Genomic DNA, 16,806 nt, shown 5'->3' with positions numbered 1-16,806 from the left:
CAACATATGCACTTCAATTCAGACATTACGTAAAACAAACTCCTTTTCTCCACAGGACACGAGACGRCAGAAGAAGACTCTGAAGAAGACCCGTAAGTTCATGGTAGACGGAGTGGAGGTCAGTGTGACCACGTCAAAGATAGTCACCGATAACGACACCAAGAACGAGGAGATGAGATTCCTGAGGTAGGTCTCTCCTCTCTGCCGTGACTAAATATGGCATGTGACCCATTTTGGAGCCCTGCCATAAATAGTTGTCATTCATTGCTCAGTTCCCTGGCTTTTACAACTCCAAGATTGATGAACAATGATGATGGGTAGACTTTTATGGTCTATTTTGGCCTCTGTATGTTTTAAAAAGCAGTGGAAAAAATACTCCATCTCAAATGTCGTCTGTTGTTCCTCTGTTGGTGTCTTGAGTTGAGAGCTGTGTTCATTCCATTTTGACTCCATTTCGAGTCAAATCAGGAAATTAATCGGTCACCTTACTCACCTATTGACAGATTCCGTGCCCCTCCAGGGAGTGAAATATAATACGTTATTATTCATTTGTTGAAGGTGGAAATCTGTTGAGTCCAAATGTGAAGTGTTGTTGTTGTGTGCTGTCAGGCGCCAGGAGCTGAGAGAGCTGCGTCTGCTGCAGAAGGAGGAGCATAGAGCCCAGCAGGCGCTCAGCGACAAGCTGCAGCAGCAGAGAGAACAGATCTACCGCCGCTTTGAGCAGGAGATGACTGTAAGTCACCCATTCTGGTGCATCTATCTGTGTATGCCGTTGTTGTTGTCTAAGGATGTCCCCTTGGAAACCAGATGATTCATATCAAATGTATTTATATAGCCCTTCTTACATCAGCTGATATCTCAAAGTGCTGTACAGAAATCTATTTGGTTTTTATCCTGCCCACATATTTAGATAGAAATGAATAACAGAATGAGTAACTGTTATTCCTTTGGGACATGTTCGAATACTTTAATAATATACATCCCTCCGAGTCCTTTCACTAATGTGAAAGGGTTTTTCTGGTAAAAGCAATACAATAAGAAAACTTGCTTCTCGGAATMTGTTGTGAATGTATTGTAATGTTTTAAAAATTGTATAAGTGCCTTCATTTTGCTGGACCCCAGGAAGAGTAGCTGCTGCCTTATGGGATCCATAATAAGTATAATCAAAAGAAGCATTTGCCATTCCACTAAGGATAGGCATTTGTCTTTGTGAAGGCCTGATCTTACTAATCCCATGTGTGTTCATTCAGGGTAAGAAGCGTCAGTACGACCAGGATATGGAGAATCTGGAGAAGAAACAGAAGCAGACCATCGAGCGGCTGGAGCAGGACCATACCAACCGGCTGAGGGACGAGGCAAAACGCATCAAGGCCGAGCAGGACAAGGAGCTCTCCAAGTTCCAGAACATGCACAAGAACCGCAAGAAGGAGGTAAGGGGCCGTGGGTCTGCGCATGTGCAATGCATCAAACTCTTGTCATGAATGGAAAGTGCATGAGACTGTTGGGGACTGGGGCTTACTTACCAGAGCTGGTGTGCTGATATCTAAATAAACTCGCATTTGCTTTGCTGTTGATACCTTCCTTACATTTGGGTATAATTTATAAAGGGTTTATAAGTGGTTTATAAACTGTTTATTATAGTCTATAGCCGTAATAAGCCCGTATCATGCCTTTTTCATGATTTTTGGGGATGCAACAGGGTGATTCTCTGCTCAACAACTTTGGCATGCAACGCTCTATCCAAAAGGACAGTGGTGTTGCCTTATTTCTTGGTACTAGTCATGCATACAATGTGCTTTTTAAAATKTCATGCCATAGATCTGAAAATGATGTGGCTTCTTTTTCCAAGTTCTATAAATGATGCATTCTTTGTTCTGTCTAGAGTACAGGCAATGTAGCTTAGCTTTACTGTGTCTCTAATTTATGCTGCTCTTATAGCTCCATTAGCTATCTGGGTACCTTTAAGTGTTCTGCCATGTTGGTGAAGTGTTCTCAGGCACCTCTCATAGCCAAGCCTGTCTAACTCTGTGATGGTGGTTATTTCATACATGCATGGCAATCCTACACACCTGATTAGACTGACCGTTCTCGCTGCTCAACTGAACATAGCAACTACTTTGAACCTATACAGGATCTGCACTGGCTCCTGGAATGAATCTTTAGAATCCATATTTCTTTCTGGCATAGTTGTTTTATATATTGTTACATTTCATATTGTATTATATGGCTATTTATATTGTATTATAAGTTATATTAGTCCATAAATGTATTTTACTGTACTGTATTTATGTGTAAGTAACCATGTCGCTTGTGTGAGTGTGTGTGAGTGATGGGATTGGTGATGGGATTGGTGATGGGATTGCAGATTTTGGGGAACTAATTTTGTTCAAGGCTCATAGGATTACATCTTTGATGAAACACTTCAATGGCCTTGTGAAGTATTGTAGCAGTTTAGGCCTTTTCCTATTGGGGGTTTTCTTTACTGACCAGTGATCCCAAGATTGATGCACATTCAAATACCAAGCTGTCCCAAGAGAATGTCTTGACAAAAAAATAACTGTGGTCAGGAGAAACCTCTGGAAATTATTTCGGTGCCATGTCTCAACAAAACTGCCTTCGCTGTCTGTGGTCAAAACTAAAAATATATTACAGACTGGATTAGTAGTGTGCACCTTCTTTTGAGATCACTGTGGAAGCATTCTGTACTTAAGATTCAATCTCTCTAAAGGACTTGCATGGTGGGAAGGTAACACTAGGGAATTATTCCAGACAAGCTCTATTTAACACTGCAAGCTGATTTAATCATACAGGTATCAAGTCAAATCTGTCAACAGAAACTAATCAACTCTAATCACTCAAACACTGGAAACATGTCTTTGCGCTAAAGGTTTTGGATACTCTACTAATCAAACAAAGCAAAACATTTCCTCATTAAATCGAACACCGACCCCTTGGAGATCTAGCATGGAGACACTATCAATCAAACCAGGGTTTGTGGATATCTAAAGTAATTCATCAGGTCCTTGCATGACTTTTCCCAAGTTATTATGGCTGCCGTACATAGCTGTCCAGGAAACTACAAATCCCAGTTTTCCCACACTATAGGTGAAACAGGAAGTTGAACAGTCACCCAAATTCATGAGGAGAGAGCTCATGAAACTCTTAAAGGAAGATCTATCTCTCATTCAGACTGCAAAGGTAAATGTTCACTTGCTCACTCACAAACACAGTTTCTCAAATCTTGCCCCACAAACACACCCCTCTTCAAATGTCTCTGAGCGTTGTTGAGGACAAGATCTCATCCCCCTTGTTCTTCTTTTTCCCTCTATTTTTAAAATGATTGTTTTCAGGAGTTGGTTAGTTCAGTTCTTTACCTGACCATCAAAGAAGGAGCCAATCAGAAAGGTAGCATGGGAGTTGAACACAGTGTTGTATTGATCGCTGGAATAGAAGTGTGACTGAGTTGCTTATGCAGTAGAAACTACTAATCTGACCACGCATGAATAGGACAACAACTACACTAACCCATCCTGTATTCTTTATGCATATGAATAACCCGAATTTAATTACCTTCGTCCTCCTACTGTGCCATGCGCCTCAATCCTGCTTTAGTCTACCCCTAAAACAGAAAAAGGTTTAGAAACTCCGGGAGAGTGTGTCTGGTGTGTGCGTGTGGTTGTTCCTGTGACTTTGTGTGTTGACTGGATTGTCTTTGTGTTTCTCAGCCTGTGTCGAGGCGAGTGTCTGTCTTTGTGTGCGGGCGTGTTTCTCAGCCTGTGTCTGTCGGTCTTTGTGTGTCTTTGTGTGTGTGTTTTCCTCAGCCTGCTGTGTTGTGCGTATGCTCTCTCCCTGATCTGGATGAGTGCGCTGTGTGCTCTCCTCCACAGGGTGTGGCCCAGATTATGATACAGTCTTTTCAGTTGTCCTCATGTGCTCTCTTCAACGCTCAGATGCAGGATGTAAGTTGTCACCCCCTCTCCGTCTCTACCGGCCTCCTGCTCACATGTGTATGTCTTCGTCAAAGTGTAAACCTGATTGAGATTGAGACTGCACATGCGAGCATTGTGGTGTCGATGTATTGCAGTGTTGTCACTGTGTTGCTACACTGGTACTTCTCCTTCTGTTTGATATCTCTTCTGCCACGCACTGTTACTCTAGATGTGTCCTGTATGTTACGCCCCCACCTGTGACATCACACTCTGTTTGGGAGACTGCAACAGAGCTGAACCTTTTTTTGTGTTGTGATCCAATGGAGARTATTGTATGGTAACTCTAGGTTATGCTAACGCTCTTGGATTAAAATCTAATAAATTAATATGTATAATATTGTAAATGTTATAGTAGTGTAGCCTGATGAGAAATATCAGAGAATTAATAATTGGTAAATCGGCAGTATGTAACTCTGGGCGACCTGACCAAATTCACATGGAAATGTCAGTTACAGATCTGTCATTCTCATTGAAAGCTTGTCTAAGAAGCGGTAGATCGGTTCTATGTGCGTTATTTCTGTGCTTCCGGTTCTTAAGTTGAGTTTTTGCGTCTTACTTTCGGTTTTGTACACCAGCTTCAAGCAGCTCAAAATCCAATATTTTTGGTTATGGAAAATATACTTCACTGCGGTTTAGATGGTACAATGATTCTCTACACTATACTTGCTTGTTTTGTCACAAACTGAAATGAGATATTACTATTATATCCAGTGAATCTTTGAACTTCATTTTCTACTGGAAAGCTTTTCCTCTGTGATGGCTTCAGACAATGACCAGGACAGTAACTTTGGTTTCATGTTTAATAATCATGTAAACATACCCCTTAGCAACAATAACCAGATATATTATTTTACCATAATGATGTTATGTATAATTTACTCTTTCTGTGAATGTCAATTTGGATGTCGTCATACATGGAAACTGTGGATCTCGACTGGGTTGTTAAATGTTTTTCTCTCTTTCATCCATCCATTCCTCAAATGTTGGATCATTCCCATGACTTCTGACTGTCTCTTTGCCCCACTGACTGCAGTCAATGATGTGCTTCTTCTTTGGAGTGTAGTACTGTACTGTGGTGATCTCTAGTAGTGGTTGGCATGGTATTTATGAAAGTTCCTTCATGTAGTCTGCATTGTCCTGGCTGTCCCTGGTGTGTGATGCACAATAAACAAAATCACTCATGTTTGCCTCTTTCCTTCTCTCTCCCCTCTCTGTCGTCAACTCTTAACCCCCTGTCCTTTCTAAATGTTCCATCCCCATCCCAAATTTCTATACCTCACTCCCACCATTTGTCTGTTTTTACCCCACCATCTCCTGCATCCCTCCTCCCCATGCCCATGTCTCATCCCTCCATCTTCTGTCAATGAACCACCATATACCCACGTATTGTCCTCTTATCACCCTCTGATACCTTTACCTTGCCCCACTTACTCCCCTTATCCCTGCTCACTCCCTTGCTGTCCCCCATACCCTCTCTATCCCTTCTCTCCATCCTCAGGAGCAGGAGTTTCTGCAGAAGCAGCAGCAGGAGTTGGATGGAGCCCTGAAGAAGATCATCCAACAGCACAAACATGAGATCGCCACCATCGAGAGAGACTGCCTCAACCACAAACAACAGCTTATGAGAGGTGAGAGAGAGAGATTTACAGTACCATAGACAGCTATAATACAGCAAACTTAACCACATACAACAGCTCGTGAGAGAGAGATTTACAGTACCATAGAGAGCTATAATACAGTGCATTCGGAAAGTATTCAGACTTCTTTCATTTTTCCACATCCACATGTTACGTTACAGCCTTATTTTAAAATGGATTAAATTGTTTTTTTCCTCATCAATCTACACACTATCCCATAATGACAAAGCAAAAACAGATTTTTTTAAATTTTTGCAAAACAAAAAAACTTGCATATACAGAAGGATTCAGACTCAGTACTTTTGTTGAAGCACCTTTGGCAGAAATTACAACCTCAAGTCTTTTTTGGTATGACGCTACAAGCTTGGCACACCTGTATTTGGGGAGTTTCTCCCATTGTTCTCTGCAGATCCTCTCAAGCTCTGTCAGGTTGGATGGGGAGCGTCGCTACCCAGCTATTTTCCAGTCTCTCAARAGGTGTTCGATCGGGTTCAAGTCCGGGCTCTGGCTGGGCCACTCAAGGACAATCAGAGACTTGTCCCCAAAGCCACTTCTACGTTGTCTTGGCTGTGTGCTTAGGGTCGTTGTCCTGTTGGAAGGTGAACCTTTGCCCCAGTCTGAGATCCTGAGCGCTCTGGAGCAGGTTTTCATTAAGGATCTCTCTAATTTGCTCTGTTCATCTTTCTCTCGATCCTGACAGTCCCTGCTGCTGAAAAACATCCCCACAGCATGACGCTTCCACCACCATGCTTCATCGTAGGGATGGTGCCAGGTTTCCTCCAGACATGACACTTGGCATTCAGGTCAAAGAGCTCAATCTTGGTTTCATCTGACCARAGAATCTTGTCTCTCATGGTCTTGAGAGTCCTTTAGGGGCCTTTTGGCAAACTCCAAGCGGTCTGTCGTGTGCTTTTTACTGAGGAGTGTCTTTCATCTGGCCAGTCTACCATAAAGGCCTGATTTGGTGGAGTGTTGCAGAGATGGTTGTCCTTCTGGACAAGGTTCTCCCATCTCCACAGAGGAACTCTGGAGCTCTGTCAGAGTGACCATCGGGTTCTTGGTCACCTCCCCGACCAAGGCCCTTCTCACCCGATTGCTCAGTTTGGCCGGGTGGCCAGCTCTAGGAAGAGCCTTGGTGGTTCCAAACTTCTTCCATTTAAGAATGATGGWGGCCACTGTGTTCTTGGGTYTTTCAATGCTGCCGAAATGTTTTGGTACCCTTCCCCAGATCTGTGCCTCAACACTATCCTGTCTCGGAGCTCTACGGACAATTCCTTCGACCTCATGGCTTGGTTTTTGCTCTGACACTGTTAATTGTGGGACCTTATATAGACAGGTGTGTGCCTTTCCAAATCATGTCCAATCAATTGAATTTACCACAGGTGGACTSCAATCATCCCAAGGATGATCAATGAAAACAGGATACACCTTAGCTCAGTTTCGAGTCTTATAGCAAAGGGTCTGAATAGTTATGTAAAGGGTTTTCTGTTTTTTCTTTTTTTAAATTAGCAAAAAATTCTAAACCCAGTTTTCACGTTGTCGTTATGGTAGATTTATTTTTATTATTATTATTATTATTATTTTATCCAAAATGTAAAAGGGAATGGGGAATGAATACTTTCCGAATGCGCTTTTCAAACTTAACCAGATACAACAGCTCATGAGAGGTGAGGGAAAGATTTACAGTACCACAGAGTCTTATGAACACAGCAAACTTAGCCACATACAACACCTTTGTGAAAAAAGACATATACTTACCATAGACTACCGTAAAGAGACTGCCTAAGAGAGAGATCTCAATCATTTAACATGACTTCACCTTGGCTACCTCAATGGGTGAAGGCCTTCTGTTATATGAAGGATTTGATAGTGAAATAATACTATTGTAAATGGTGAAGTTCTCAGTGGAGTGTTAAAACTTCCCACCACAGTGATGCAATTTCCTGAATGACTTATTTGTGACCAGCCTGTCTTGCCAGATGGTGCTCTTTACCGGAAATGCTGCTTGTGTGTGTGTTGCGTTACCATCCCGCCTGACGTGTCTCTGGTCTCCTCCCTCAGCTCGAGAGGCAGCCATGTGGGAGCTGGAAGAGCGCCACCTGCAGGAGAAGCACCAGCTGCTCAAGCAGCAGCTCAAAGACCAGTACTTCATGCAGAGACACCAGCTGCTCAAGAGACAYGAGAAGGTAAGGGCTCTGGGACCTACTGAACAGCTCTGGTGAAGTATAATCCAGTATTGGTATTATCTACATCAGGTAATMTGGACTGAGGGTAGACTGTGAGGTGCATTACATTTGGACATTAATGGGTGATTTGAAAGTGTGCTCAAAGGTTAGAGCTCTCATTTTAATGCATTTTATTGTGGATCCAGATAAAGTATTGAATGGACACTCTTACTGACATGTGTGGCTGCTTTGCGTGATGTATTGTTGTCTCTCTTGCTGTTGTCTGTGCCCAATAATGTTTGTACCATGTTTTGTGCTGCTACCATGTTATGCTGCTGCCATGTTGTCATGTGGTGTTGCTGCCATGCTGTGGTGTTGTCTTAGGTCTCTCTTTATGTAGTGTTGTGGTGTCTCTTGTCGTGATGTGTATTTTGTCCAATTGATTTATTTTTTATCCTCGCAGGAGGCTTTTTGCCTTTTGGYAGGCCGCCATTGCATATAAGAATTTGTTCTTAACTGACTTCCCTAGTTAAATAAAGGTTAATAATTGAAATGTGTCGTGTAGGAAATGGAGCAGATGCAGCGCTACAACCAGCGTCTGATTGAGGAGATGAAGAACAGACAGGCCCAGGAGAGAGGTCGTCTGCCGAAGATCCAGCGGGGTGATGCCAAGACACGCATGGCCATGTTCAAGAAGAGCCTCCGCATCACCTCTGCACCTGGCACCCCAGAGCAGGAAAGGGAGAAGATCAAACAGGTATTTTATAGTGTGTACACACACAGTTATGATTTTTTTTCAACAGAATAATTTGAGGTGTGTGTTTTTGTTCCAGTTTGCAGCCCAGGAGGAGAAGAGGCAGAAGAACGAGAGACTCCATCAACATCAGAAACATGARAACCAGATGAGAGACCTGCAGCTGCAGTGTGACTCCAACATCAGAGAGCTGCAGCAGCTTCAGGTACACACACACACTTACCCCTAGCCCAGAATGTTCTTTGCATTATTACATACAGTGAAACGGAAACTCAACAGAATTTCGACCAGGTATCACGACTTTCCTGAATTGGATCCTTTGTTCATACCTTCCAAGRCGATTGAACTTATCCCAGAGGCTAATCCAAGATGCYGCCGGCGAAGAGGTATTCGGAGGGGACTTTTAGTCCAACTCAGGAGGCGTACACACCTTCCACCGCTTCCGAGTATATTACTCGCTAATGTTCTGTCCCTGGACAATAAAGTTKACGAGCTCAGGGCAAGGGTCTCCTTCCAGAGAGACATACTCTGTTTCATGGAATCATGGCTCTCTCCGGATGTACTGTCCCCATCCATACAGCCAGCTGGGTTTTCAATACATTTTGCGGATAGGAATAAAGAACTCTCCGGGAAGAAAAAAGGCGGAGGTGTATGTTTCATGATTAACTACTCATGGTGTGATTGTGGTAACGTGCAGGAACTCATGTCCATTTGTTCACTCGACCTATAATACCTCACAATCAGATGCAGACGGCATTACCTCCCTAGATAATTTTCTTCTGTTATTGTCACAGCTATGTATACTTGCCACGAAGCGAGCATAGAAGTCATTTAGCTCGTCTGGTAGGCTTGTGTCACTGGGCAGCTCTCGGCTGTGCTTCCCTTTGTAGTCTGTAATAGTTTGCAAGCCCTGCCACATCCGACGAGCATCKTACCCGGTGTGGTTCGTCGGAGGGSATAGCGGAATTTCCAGCTCCTTGAAAGAGGCAGCTCTACCCTTTAGCTCAGTGCGGATGTTGCCTGTAATCCATGCCTTCTGGTTGGGGTATGTACGTACAGTCACTGTGGGGACGACGTCATCGATGCACTTATTGATGAAGCCAGTGACTGATGTGGGGTACTCCTCAATGCCATCGGAAGAATCCCGGAACATATTCCAGTCTGTGCTAGCAAAACACTCATTTAGCTTAGCATCTGCTTCATCTGACTATATATTTTTTTTATTGACCAAGTCACTGGTGCTTCCTGCTTTAATTTTTGCTTGTAAGCAGGAATCAGGAGGATAGAATTATGGTCAGATTTGCCAAATGGAGGGCGAGGGAGAGCTTTGTACGCGTCTCTGTGTGTGGAGTAAAGGTGGTCTAGAGTTTTTTTCCCTCTGGTTGCACATTTAACATGCTGGTGGAAATTTGGAAAAATGGATTTAAGTTTCCCTGCATTAAAATCTCCAGCCACTAGGACCGGTACAAATCCCCTAAGTTCTAGAACTCAACTGAATCTGGTAATGAATGGTGTGGCTGTTGAACAAGTTGAGGAGACTAAATTACTTGGTGTTCCTTTAGATTGTAAACTGTCATGGTCAAAACATATAGATTCAATGGTTGTAAAGATGGGGAGAGTTCTGTCCGTAATAAAGAGATGTTCTGCCTTTTTGACACCACACTCCACAAAGCAAGTCCTGCAGGCTCTAGTTTTATCTTATCTTGATTATTGTCCAGTCATATGGTCAAGGCATGCAACRAAAGACCTAGTTAAGCTGCAGCTGGCCCAGAACAGAGYGGCACGTCTTGCGCTTCATTGTAATCAGAGGGCTGATATTAATACTATGCATGCCAGTCTCTCTTGGCTGATTTGAGGAAAGACTGACTGCTTCACTTCTTGTTTTTATAAGAAATGTGTGTGCTTCCTCTGGGCTTCCTCTGACACCGCCTGATATAGAGGTCCTGGATGGCAGGAAGCTTKGCCCCAGTGATGTGCTGGGCCATTCGCACTACCCTCTGTAGTGCCTTGYGGTCGGAGGCCGAGCAATTGCCGTACCAGGCAGTGATGCAACCAGTCAGAATGCTCTCGATGRTGCAACTGTAGAACCTTTTGAGGATCTGAGTACCCATGCCAAATCTTTTCAGTCTCCTGAGGGGGAATAGGTTTTGCCGTGCCCTCTTTACGACCGTCTTGGTGTGCTTGGACCATGTTAGTTCGTTGGTGATGTGGACACGAAGGAACTTCAAGCTCTCAACCTGCTCCACTGCATCCCCGTCAATGAGAAAGGGGCGTGCTCGGTCCTCTTTTTCCTGTAGTCCACAATCATCTCCTTTGTCTTGATCACGTTGAGGGAGAGGTTGTCATCATGAGCATACATCAAATGGCTGCATCAAACCAACCTTTGCCCATCCACTCTGTTGCCTCAGCTCTTGTATCAYGGACTATTCAGTCAGAAGAGAAATTGGTGAAAATATATATTATGACACTAACACAGCTCACAGCATTAGTACGAATTTCCATTCCCATCTAATCTGGATTTTTGGTGATGTGTTGTAACTGTATGGGAAATGACCGGGGTACGGTGCTTTCGGAAACTTTTCCCCCCAAAAATACGATACAGCCTTGTTCTAAAATGTATTAAATAAAACATTTTCCTCATCAATCTACACACAATACCCCATCATGACAAAGTGAAAATATGTTTTATAAATTTTAGCAAATTTATTACAAATAAAAAAAACGGATACCTTATTTACRTAGGTATTCAGGCCCTTTGCAATGAGACTCAAAATTGAGCTCAGGTGCATCTTGTTTCCATTGATGATCCTCCCGACCAAACTGAGAGAAATCGGGGGAGAAGGGCTTTGGTCAGGGTTCCTCTGTGGCGATGGGAGAACCTTGTCCAGAAGGACAACCATCTCTGCAGCACTCCTCCAATCAGGCCTTTATGGCGGAGTGGCCAGACGGAAGCCACTCCTCAGTAAAAGGCACATGACATTCCGCTTGAAGTTTGCCAAAATGCACCTAAAGGACTCTCAGACCATGATAAACAAGATTCTCTGGTCTGATGAAACCAAGATTGAACTCTTTGGCCTGAATGCMAAGCGCCACATCTAGAGGAAACCTGGCACCATCCCTACGGTGAAGAAYGGTGGTGGCGGCATCAAAAGACGCTTKAATCAGTTTTAGAATAAAGCTGTAAGGTAAGAAAATGTAGAAAAAGTCAAGGGGTCTCAATACTTTCTGAATGCACTGTAAAATAAAGGAGCTTGTGGTAACTCCAAAGTGTCATGCACTGGCGCACACACAAACAATGTTTTAGCAYCATGGACACCTACCACGGTCAAACCCATGGGTCAAACGCTAGGTAAAACGGATAGCTGATCGCCGGTTTCAGCACCATGGTTGCTGAACAGCACAGCTCAGAATGGGGCGAATCCTAAATTCCACCAATGATGAAGGCCTGCTGATAGACATTCTGGCATGTTTTGCTATTGTCCTTTCCTTAAAACACGAATTGTGATATAATAGGTCAATTCCTTTTAAGGTAGCCTAGCGGTTAAGAGCGTTGGGTCTGTAACTGAAAGGTCGCTGGTTCGAATCCATGAGCTAGCAAGGTGGAAAAATTTGCTGTTCTGCCCTTGAGCAGGGCAGGTAACCCCCAACAACTGCTACTCCCCGGGCGCCGATGACGTGGACGTTGTTTAAGGCAGCTCCCCGCACTTCTCTGATTCAGAAGGGTTTGGTTTAAATGCGGAAGACCCATTTTGGTTGAATGCATTGTTTTTTAACTGACTAGGCATCCCCATTCCCCATCATGTATGTAGGTAGCTCCAGTAGGTCACCCTGTTCCTGCTGTTGTGTGTTTCAGAATGAGAAGTGCCATCTCCTGATTGAACACGAGACTCAGAAGCTGAAGGAGCTCGATGAAGAGCACGGCCAGGAGCTGCAGGAGTGGAGGGAGAAACTACGGCCCAGGAAGAAGGTGAAACAGAAAGACCTATCCATGTTTACAACCCTCTTATGTTATCATCCTTTAAAGTTTCATGCTGCGTTGAGATTCTCCCAAAATGCACTTGCATGGATGTAACACTGGTGGAAACTTCCTCTAGCCATTGATTACACCAATCCATTGCTTTTGACTCCATGACTGGGAGTTTGTAAGTGCACAGTGTGGAGAATCAGGACATAGCCGGTCAGCCTCAGTGTAAGCTGTTGTTTTGGATGTTTGAGTCTGTTGTCTTTCCTCTTCTGGCACATGTAGGCCTTGGAGGAGGAATTCACACGCAAGCTCCAGGAGCAGGAGGTCTTTTTCAAGATGAGCGGGGAGTCGGAATGCCTTAACCCCACAACCCAGAGCCGAGTGTCCAAGTTCTACCCCATCCCTAGTGTGCACAACTCTGGTTTATAGCCCTCCTCAGCACAGGAACATACTGGCTGGGCTCATAGACTCTGTCCCCATGGTGGTGGGGAGGACCTCAGCCCTGTTGTTATCTGGAAACTAGCGTTGGTCTATTGTGGATCYTAAGCTAGTGTGATGTCTTCACACAAGCATGTACATATACTAATGTTCAAAAGTTTGGGGTCACTTAGAAATGTCCTTGTTTTGTAAAGAAAAGCAACAAAAAAATATCCATTAAAATAACATCACATTGATCAGAAATACAGTGTAGACATGAATGTTGTAAATTACTGTTGTAGCTGGAAACGGCAGATTTGTTTTGTAAAGGAATATCTACATAGGCGTACAGAGGCCCATTTTCAGCAACCATCACTCCTGTGTTCCAATGGCACATTGTGTTAGCTAATCCAAGTTTATCATTTTAAAAGGGTAATTGATAATAATGTTAGCACAGCTGAAAACTGTTGTACYGATTAAAGAAGAAATAAAACTGGCCTCCTTTAGACTAGTTGAGTATCTTCAGCATCAGCATTTGTGGGTTCGATTACATGTTCAAAATGGTCAACTAGTCTAAAGAAGGCCAGTTTTATTGCTTCTTTAATCAGTACAACAGTTTTCAGCTGTGCTAACATAATTGCAAAAGGGTTTTCTAATGATCAATTAGCCTTTAAAAATGATAAACTTGGATTAGCTGACACAACCTGCCATTGGAACACAGGAGTGATGGTTGCTGATAATGGGCCTCTGTACGCCTATGTAGATATTCCATAAAGAATCTGCCGTTTCCAGCTACAATAGTCATTTACAACATTAAGAATGTCTACACTGTATTTCTGATCAATTTGATGTTATTTTAAAGGACAGAAAATGTGCTTTTCTTTCAAAATCATGGACATTTCTAAGTGACGCCCAAACTTTTTGAACAGTAGTGTACATATGCAAGAGCAAACACTTATGTCTACACACACACACACACACACACACACACACACACACACACACACACACACACACACACACACACACACAACAACAACACCAAACAACACACACACACACACAGCAGTGTCAGCTGTCATATAGAGGGATGCAATCACAACACTTTCCTTTTCAAGCCTTTATTTTCCCTTCTTCCCCCTTACGATTTCACCCTTCTCAGCTCCAAGGAAAATGTTGTCAAAAGTGACATTTGCACTTTTCTGAGCATGGTTATGTTTTACCACTTTTAAAATAGCTCAGGCAAATTTCAAACCAATTGCAAGTACCAGGTTTATAAAGAACCCAGTGCCTAAATGAATTGACATAGTGATCCTGCTTTTCTCCAGACTTGCTCTCTTACCTGCTGCCCAAGTGCTCCCCTGAGGCCTTTTGCACTAAAATGGCTGGAAATTTGTACAAACCATGAAATACCATCAAACCTTTATTTTTCAGTGATCCATATAAGCTGGTGCTTGAGTTAATTCTAAGGTCATTGATATCTGTTAACAAATACATRTAATTTTTTGGTAAATCGTGAAGTGCTCATTCACGTGATGTACTATGTATGGAGTTGTGATTTATTTTAGATACTGTGCTGTTGAATCAATCAAATCARACTGTCCTGTATATTAGAACAAATGTTCCCACTTTCTCCATATTGTAATCACTAGATAGTTTTTGTTAGACTTCTGGGTTGTCGTCATGTCAGTCACCTTTCCTGTTAAAAATCGACACAGCTTATTGTCTTTTGGATATACTTTGAACACATTATTTTGGATGTGGCAGACATACATATTATTACGCTGAAAGGAATGTAAGCCGCTGATCATAATTTTGCACTGTTTTATGTGAMCTGAGAATATGCAGTAATGGACTGTTATGTATGTACAGTGAGCTCCAAAAGTATTGGGACAGTGACCCCAAAAYATTTTGGGCTCTGTACTCCAGCACTTTGGATTTTAAATGATACTTTAACCTCATAGTCGTTGTATCATTTCAAATACAGAGTACAGAGCCAAAACAACARAAAATGTGTCGCTGTCCCAATACTTTTGGAGCTCACTGTGTCTTACAGTCAGTAAAAAAATGAGGGTCTACTTGGATTAGTTCTATTTTCAAAAGACTTTTTGCCGCCTCTACCCAAATCTATTTTATTTTTAAATGAACTGAATCATTCAAAGCAGTGGCGCCTTGCATTTTGTTCTGTATTTATACTTTTATTTTCAATTTGAAATATGTCCTTACTATTTTACTGGGTTGGGGTCAATTCTAATTTAATTTGAAATTCCAATAAATTGTTTGAATTCACTCATGAAGTGGAGAATTTAATTAAATTCTAATATTTTTTAAAGTCTTCAAGCTATGGAATTAGACTGTTTGGACTTTTTGAATTGGAATTGTAAAAACATGTAATCTTTGGAATTAAATTTGTACATTTCCCAGTTAATAAAATTAATGCACATAGTATCAAACATTGACTGTATGATTTGTTTTGAATCATTTCAACTTGTATTTCTATATTTCCAGCATAGCTAGGCTGTCTGAACAGTGATATGGTAAGCCTGAGGGAACTGAATTAGAATTGGAATTTGTTGAATTGTTGCGATAATATTGAGTTGAATGGATTTATCTCTGAAATTAAAGATTGATCTGGAACTTGAATTTAATTAAATGGATTTTACAGGGAGAGAGATTTGAATTGAAATCCTGGAATTGACCTCAACCCTGCTATTTTATGATTACCAGTTTTCTAAATATGTATACATGTTGTATCAATGTACATCTCAATATAGTCTTTGGACATCGTTTTTGGATGGACAATATGATATCTGTAAATGGAAGTCATTATACTGTCCTAATTAGTTGATTCAAATAAGAATGTATGTACTGTATGTATTTATAATATGGACAAAGTACTGCTGACCCCTTCAAGTGTTGAGTCCCCTTGACATGATGGCAAGTGCTCTATAACAAACATATTCTTATAGCATGTCATGGTTTGTGTATGACATCCTAATAAAACATAGATGGCATGCAAAGGGTGAATGCTGTTATTTTATCACAATGACATCACGTCTTGAATTCTGGATTTGTATTGGGATTGTGGGTAATATTACCCAYAATGCACATTAGGTTCAGGCCATAGAGCTAGATGGGGGTTTCATCTTTGTATCTGGACCATTATAGCATCTGTGACAGYATGGGCAGCGCCATTGAGGCAATCTCCATTTTGAAGTAGTCAATTTTCTTCTTCACGATTGGCTGATCCCTCCTGATGACCCGGGTTAGACATGACTCGAACAAGGTCACCAGGAKGGTTCAGCCACCCAGTTGACTACATTAAAATGGTGGAAGCCCTCAATGGCGCTGCACATGCTAATACAGCATTTTGACCACTAGAGGACTCTGTAATTATTACCACTAGAGGACTCTGTAATTATATATATATATAATTTTTTCACCTTTATTTAACCAAGTAGGCAAGTTGAGAACAAGTTCTCATTTACAATTGTGACCTGGCCAAGATAAAGCAAAGCAGTATGGTTCAGGCATTATCATATTTCTATTTTCTTTGTTTTACAAGCAGTTACTTTTTCAAATACCTACAGGCACAAAAGTATTGCAAGTAATTGGATATTGAAAATCAACAGCGGTTGATTTAATATATAGCCCGTCATGAGCCTATTGTTTTTGCATTTAGATATAATGTGGGACATCTTATCATCCTGAATAAACATATGCATTTTTGAGGTCAGGTAAACTGTATTTAAGATGTTTGTTAATGGACATTTGTGCTGTAAATAAAACAATAATTATGTTAAACTGTGTTTTTGTTTGTTCTTACTAATAGTATTTATTGTTATTTGTAGAATTTACTTCAAGGTACAAAAAGCTGGTC

At 41.9% G+C, this 16,806-nt stretch overlaps 1 protein-coding gene across 3 annotated transcripts in view; it reads left to right on the top strand.

The window, feature by feature from the left end:
* The window catches only part of slka (STE20-like kinase a), a 34,046-nt gene extending 17,316 nt beyond the window's left edge, over positions 1–16,730 (top strand). Inside the window, exons 10-19 of one of the 3 annotated variants that reach the window (XM_023970180.2) lie at positions 56–186; positions 610–733; positions 1,251–1,430; positions 3,888–3,959; positions 5,488–5,617; positions 7,688–7,812; positions 8,357–8,548; positions 8,625–8,750; positions 12,399–12,512; positions 12,792–16,730. In XM_023970180.2, coding sequence (XP_023825948.1) covers positions 56–186; positions 610–733; positions 1,251–1,430; positions 3,888–3,959; positions 5,488–5,617; positions 7,688–7,812; positions 8,357–8,548; positions 8,625–8,750; positions 12,399–12,512; positions 12,792–12,938 — 1,341 coding nt within the window. In that variant the 3' untranslated portion in view covers positions 12,939–16,730. Of the gene's footprint in view, positions 1–55; positions 187–609; positions 734–1,250; positions 1,431–3,105; positions 3,199–3,887; positions 3,960–5,487; positions 5,618–7,687; positions 7,813–8,356; positions 8,549–8,624; positions 8,751–12,398; positions 12,513–12,791 lie in introns of all 3 variants that reach the window. The other 2 variants (XM_023970179.2, XM_023970181.2) reach the window with 2 other exon arrangements.
* Positions 16,731–16,806: the final 76 nt, after the last annotated feature.

This window comes from Salvelinus sp. IW2-2015, linkage group LG25 (assembly GCF_002910315.2).
Source record: "Salvelinus sp. IW2-2015 linkage group LG25, ASM291031v2, whole genome shotgun sequence".
Taxonomy (NCBI): Eukaryota; Metazoa; Chordata; class Actinopteri; order Salmoniformes; family Salmonidae; genus Salvelinus; species Salvelinus sp. IW2-2015.
This window is presented reverse-complemented; position numbering and strand designations above follow the sequence as displayed.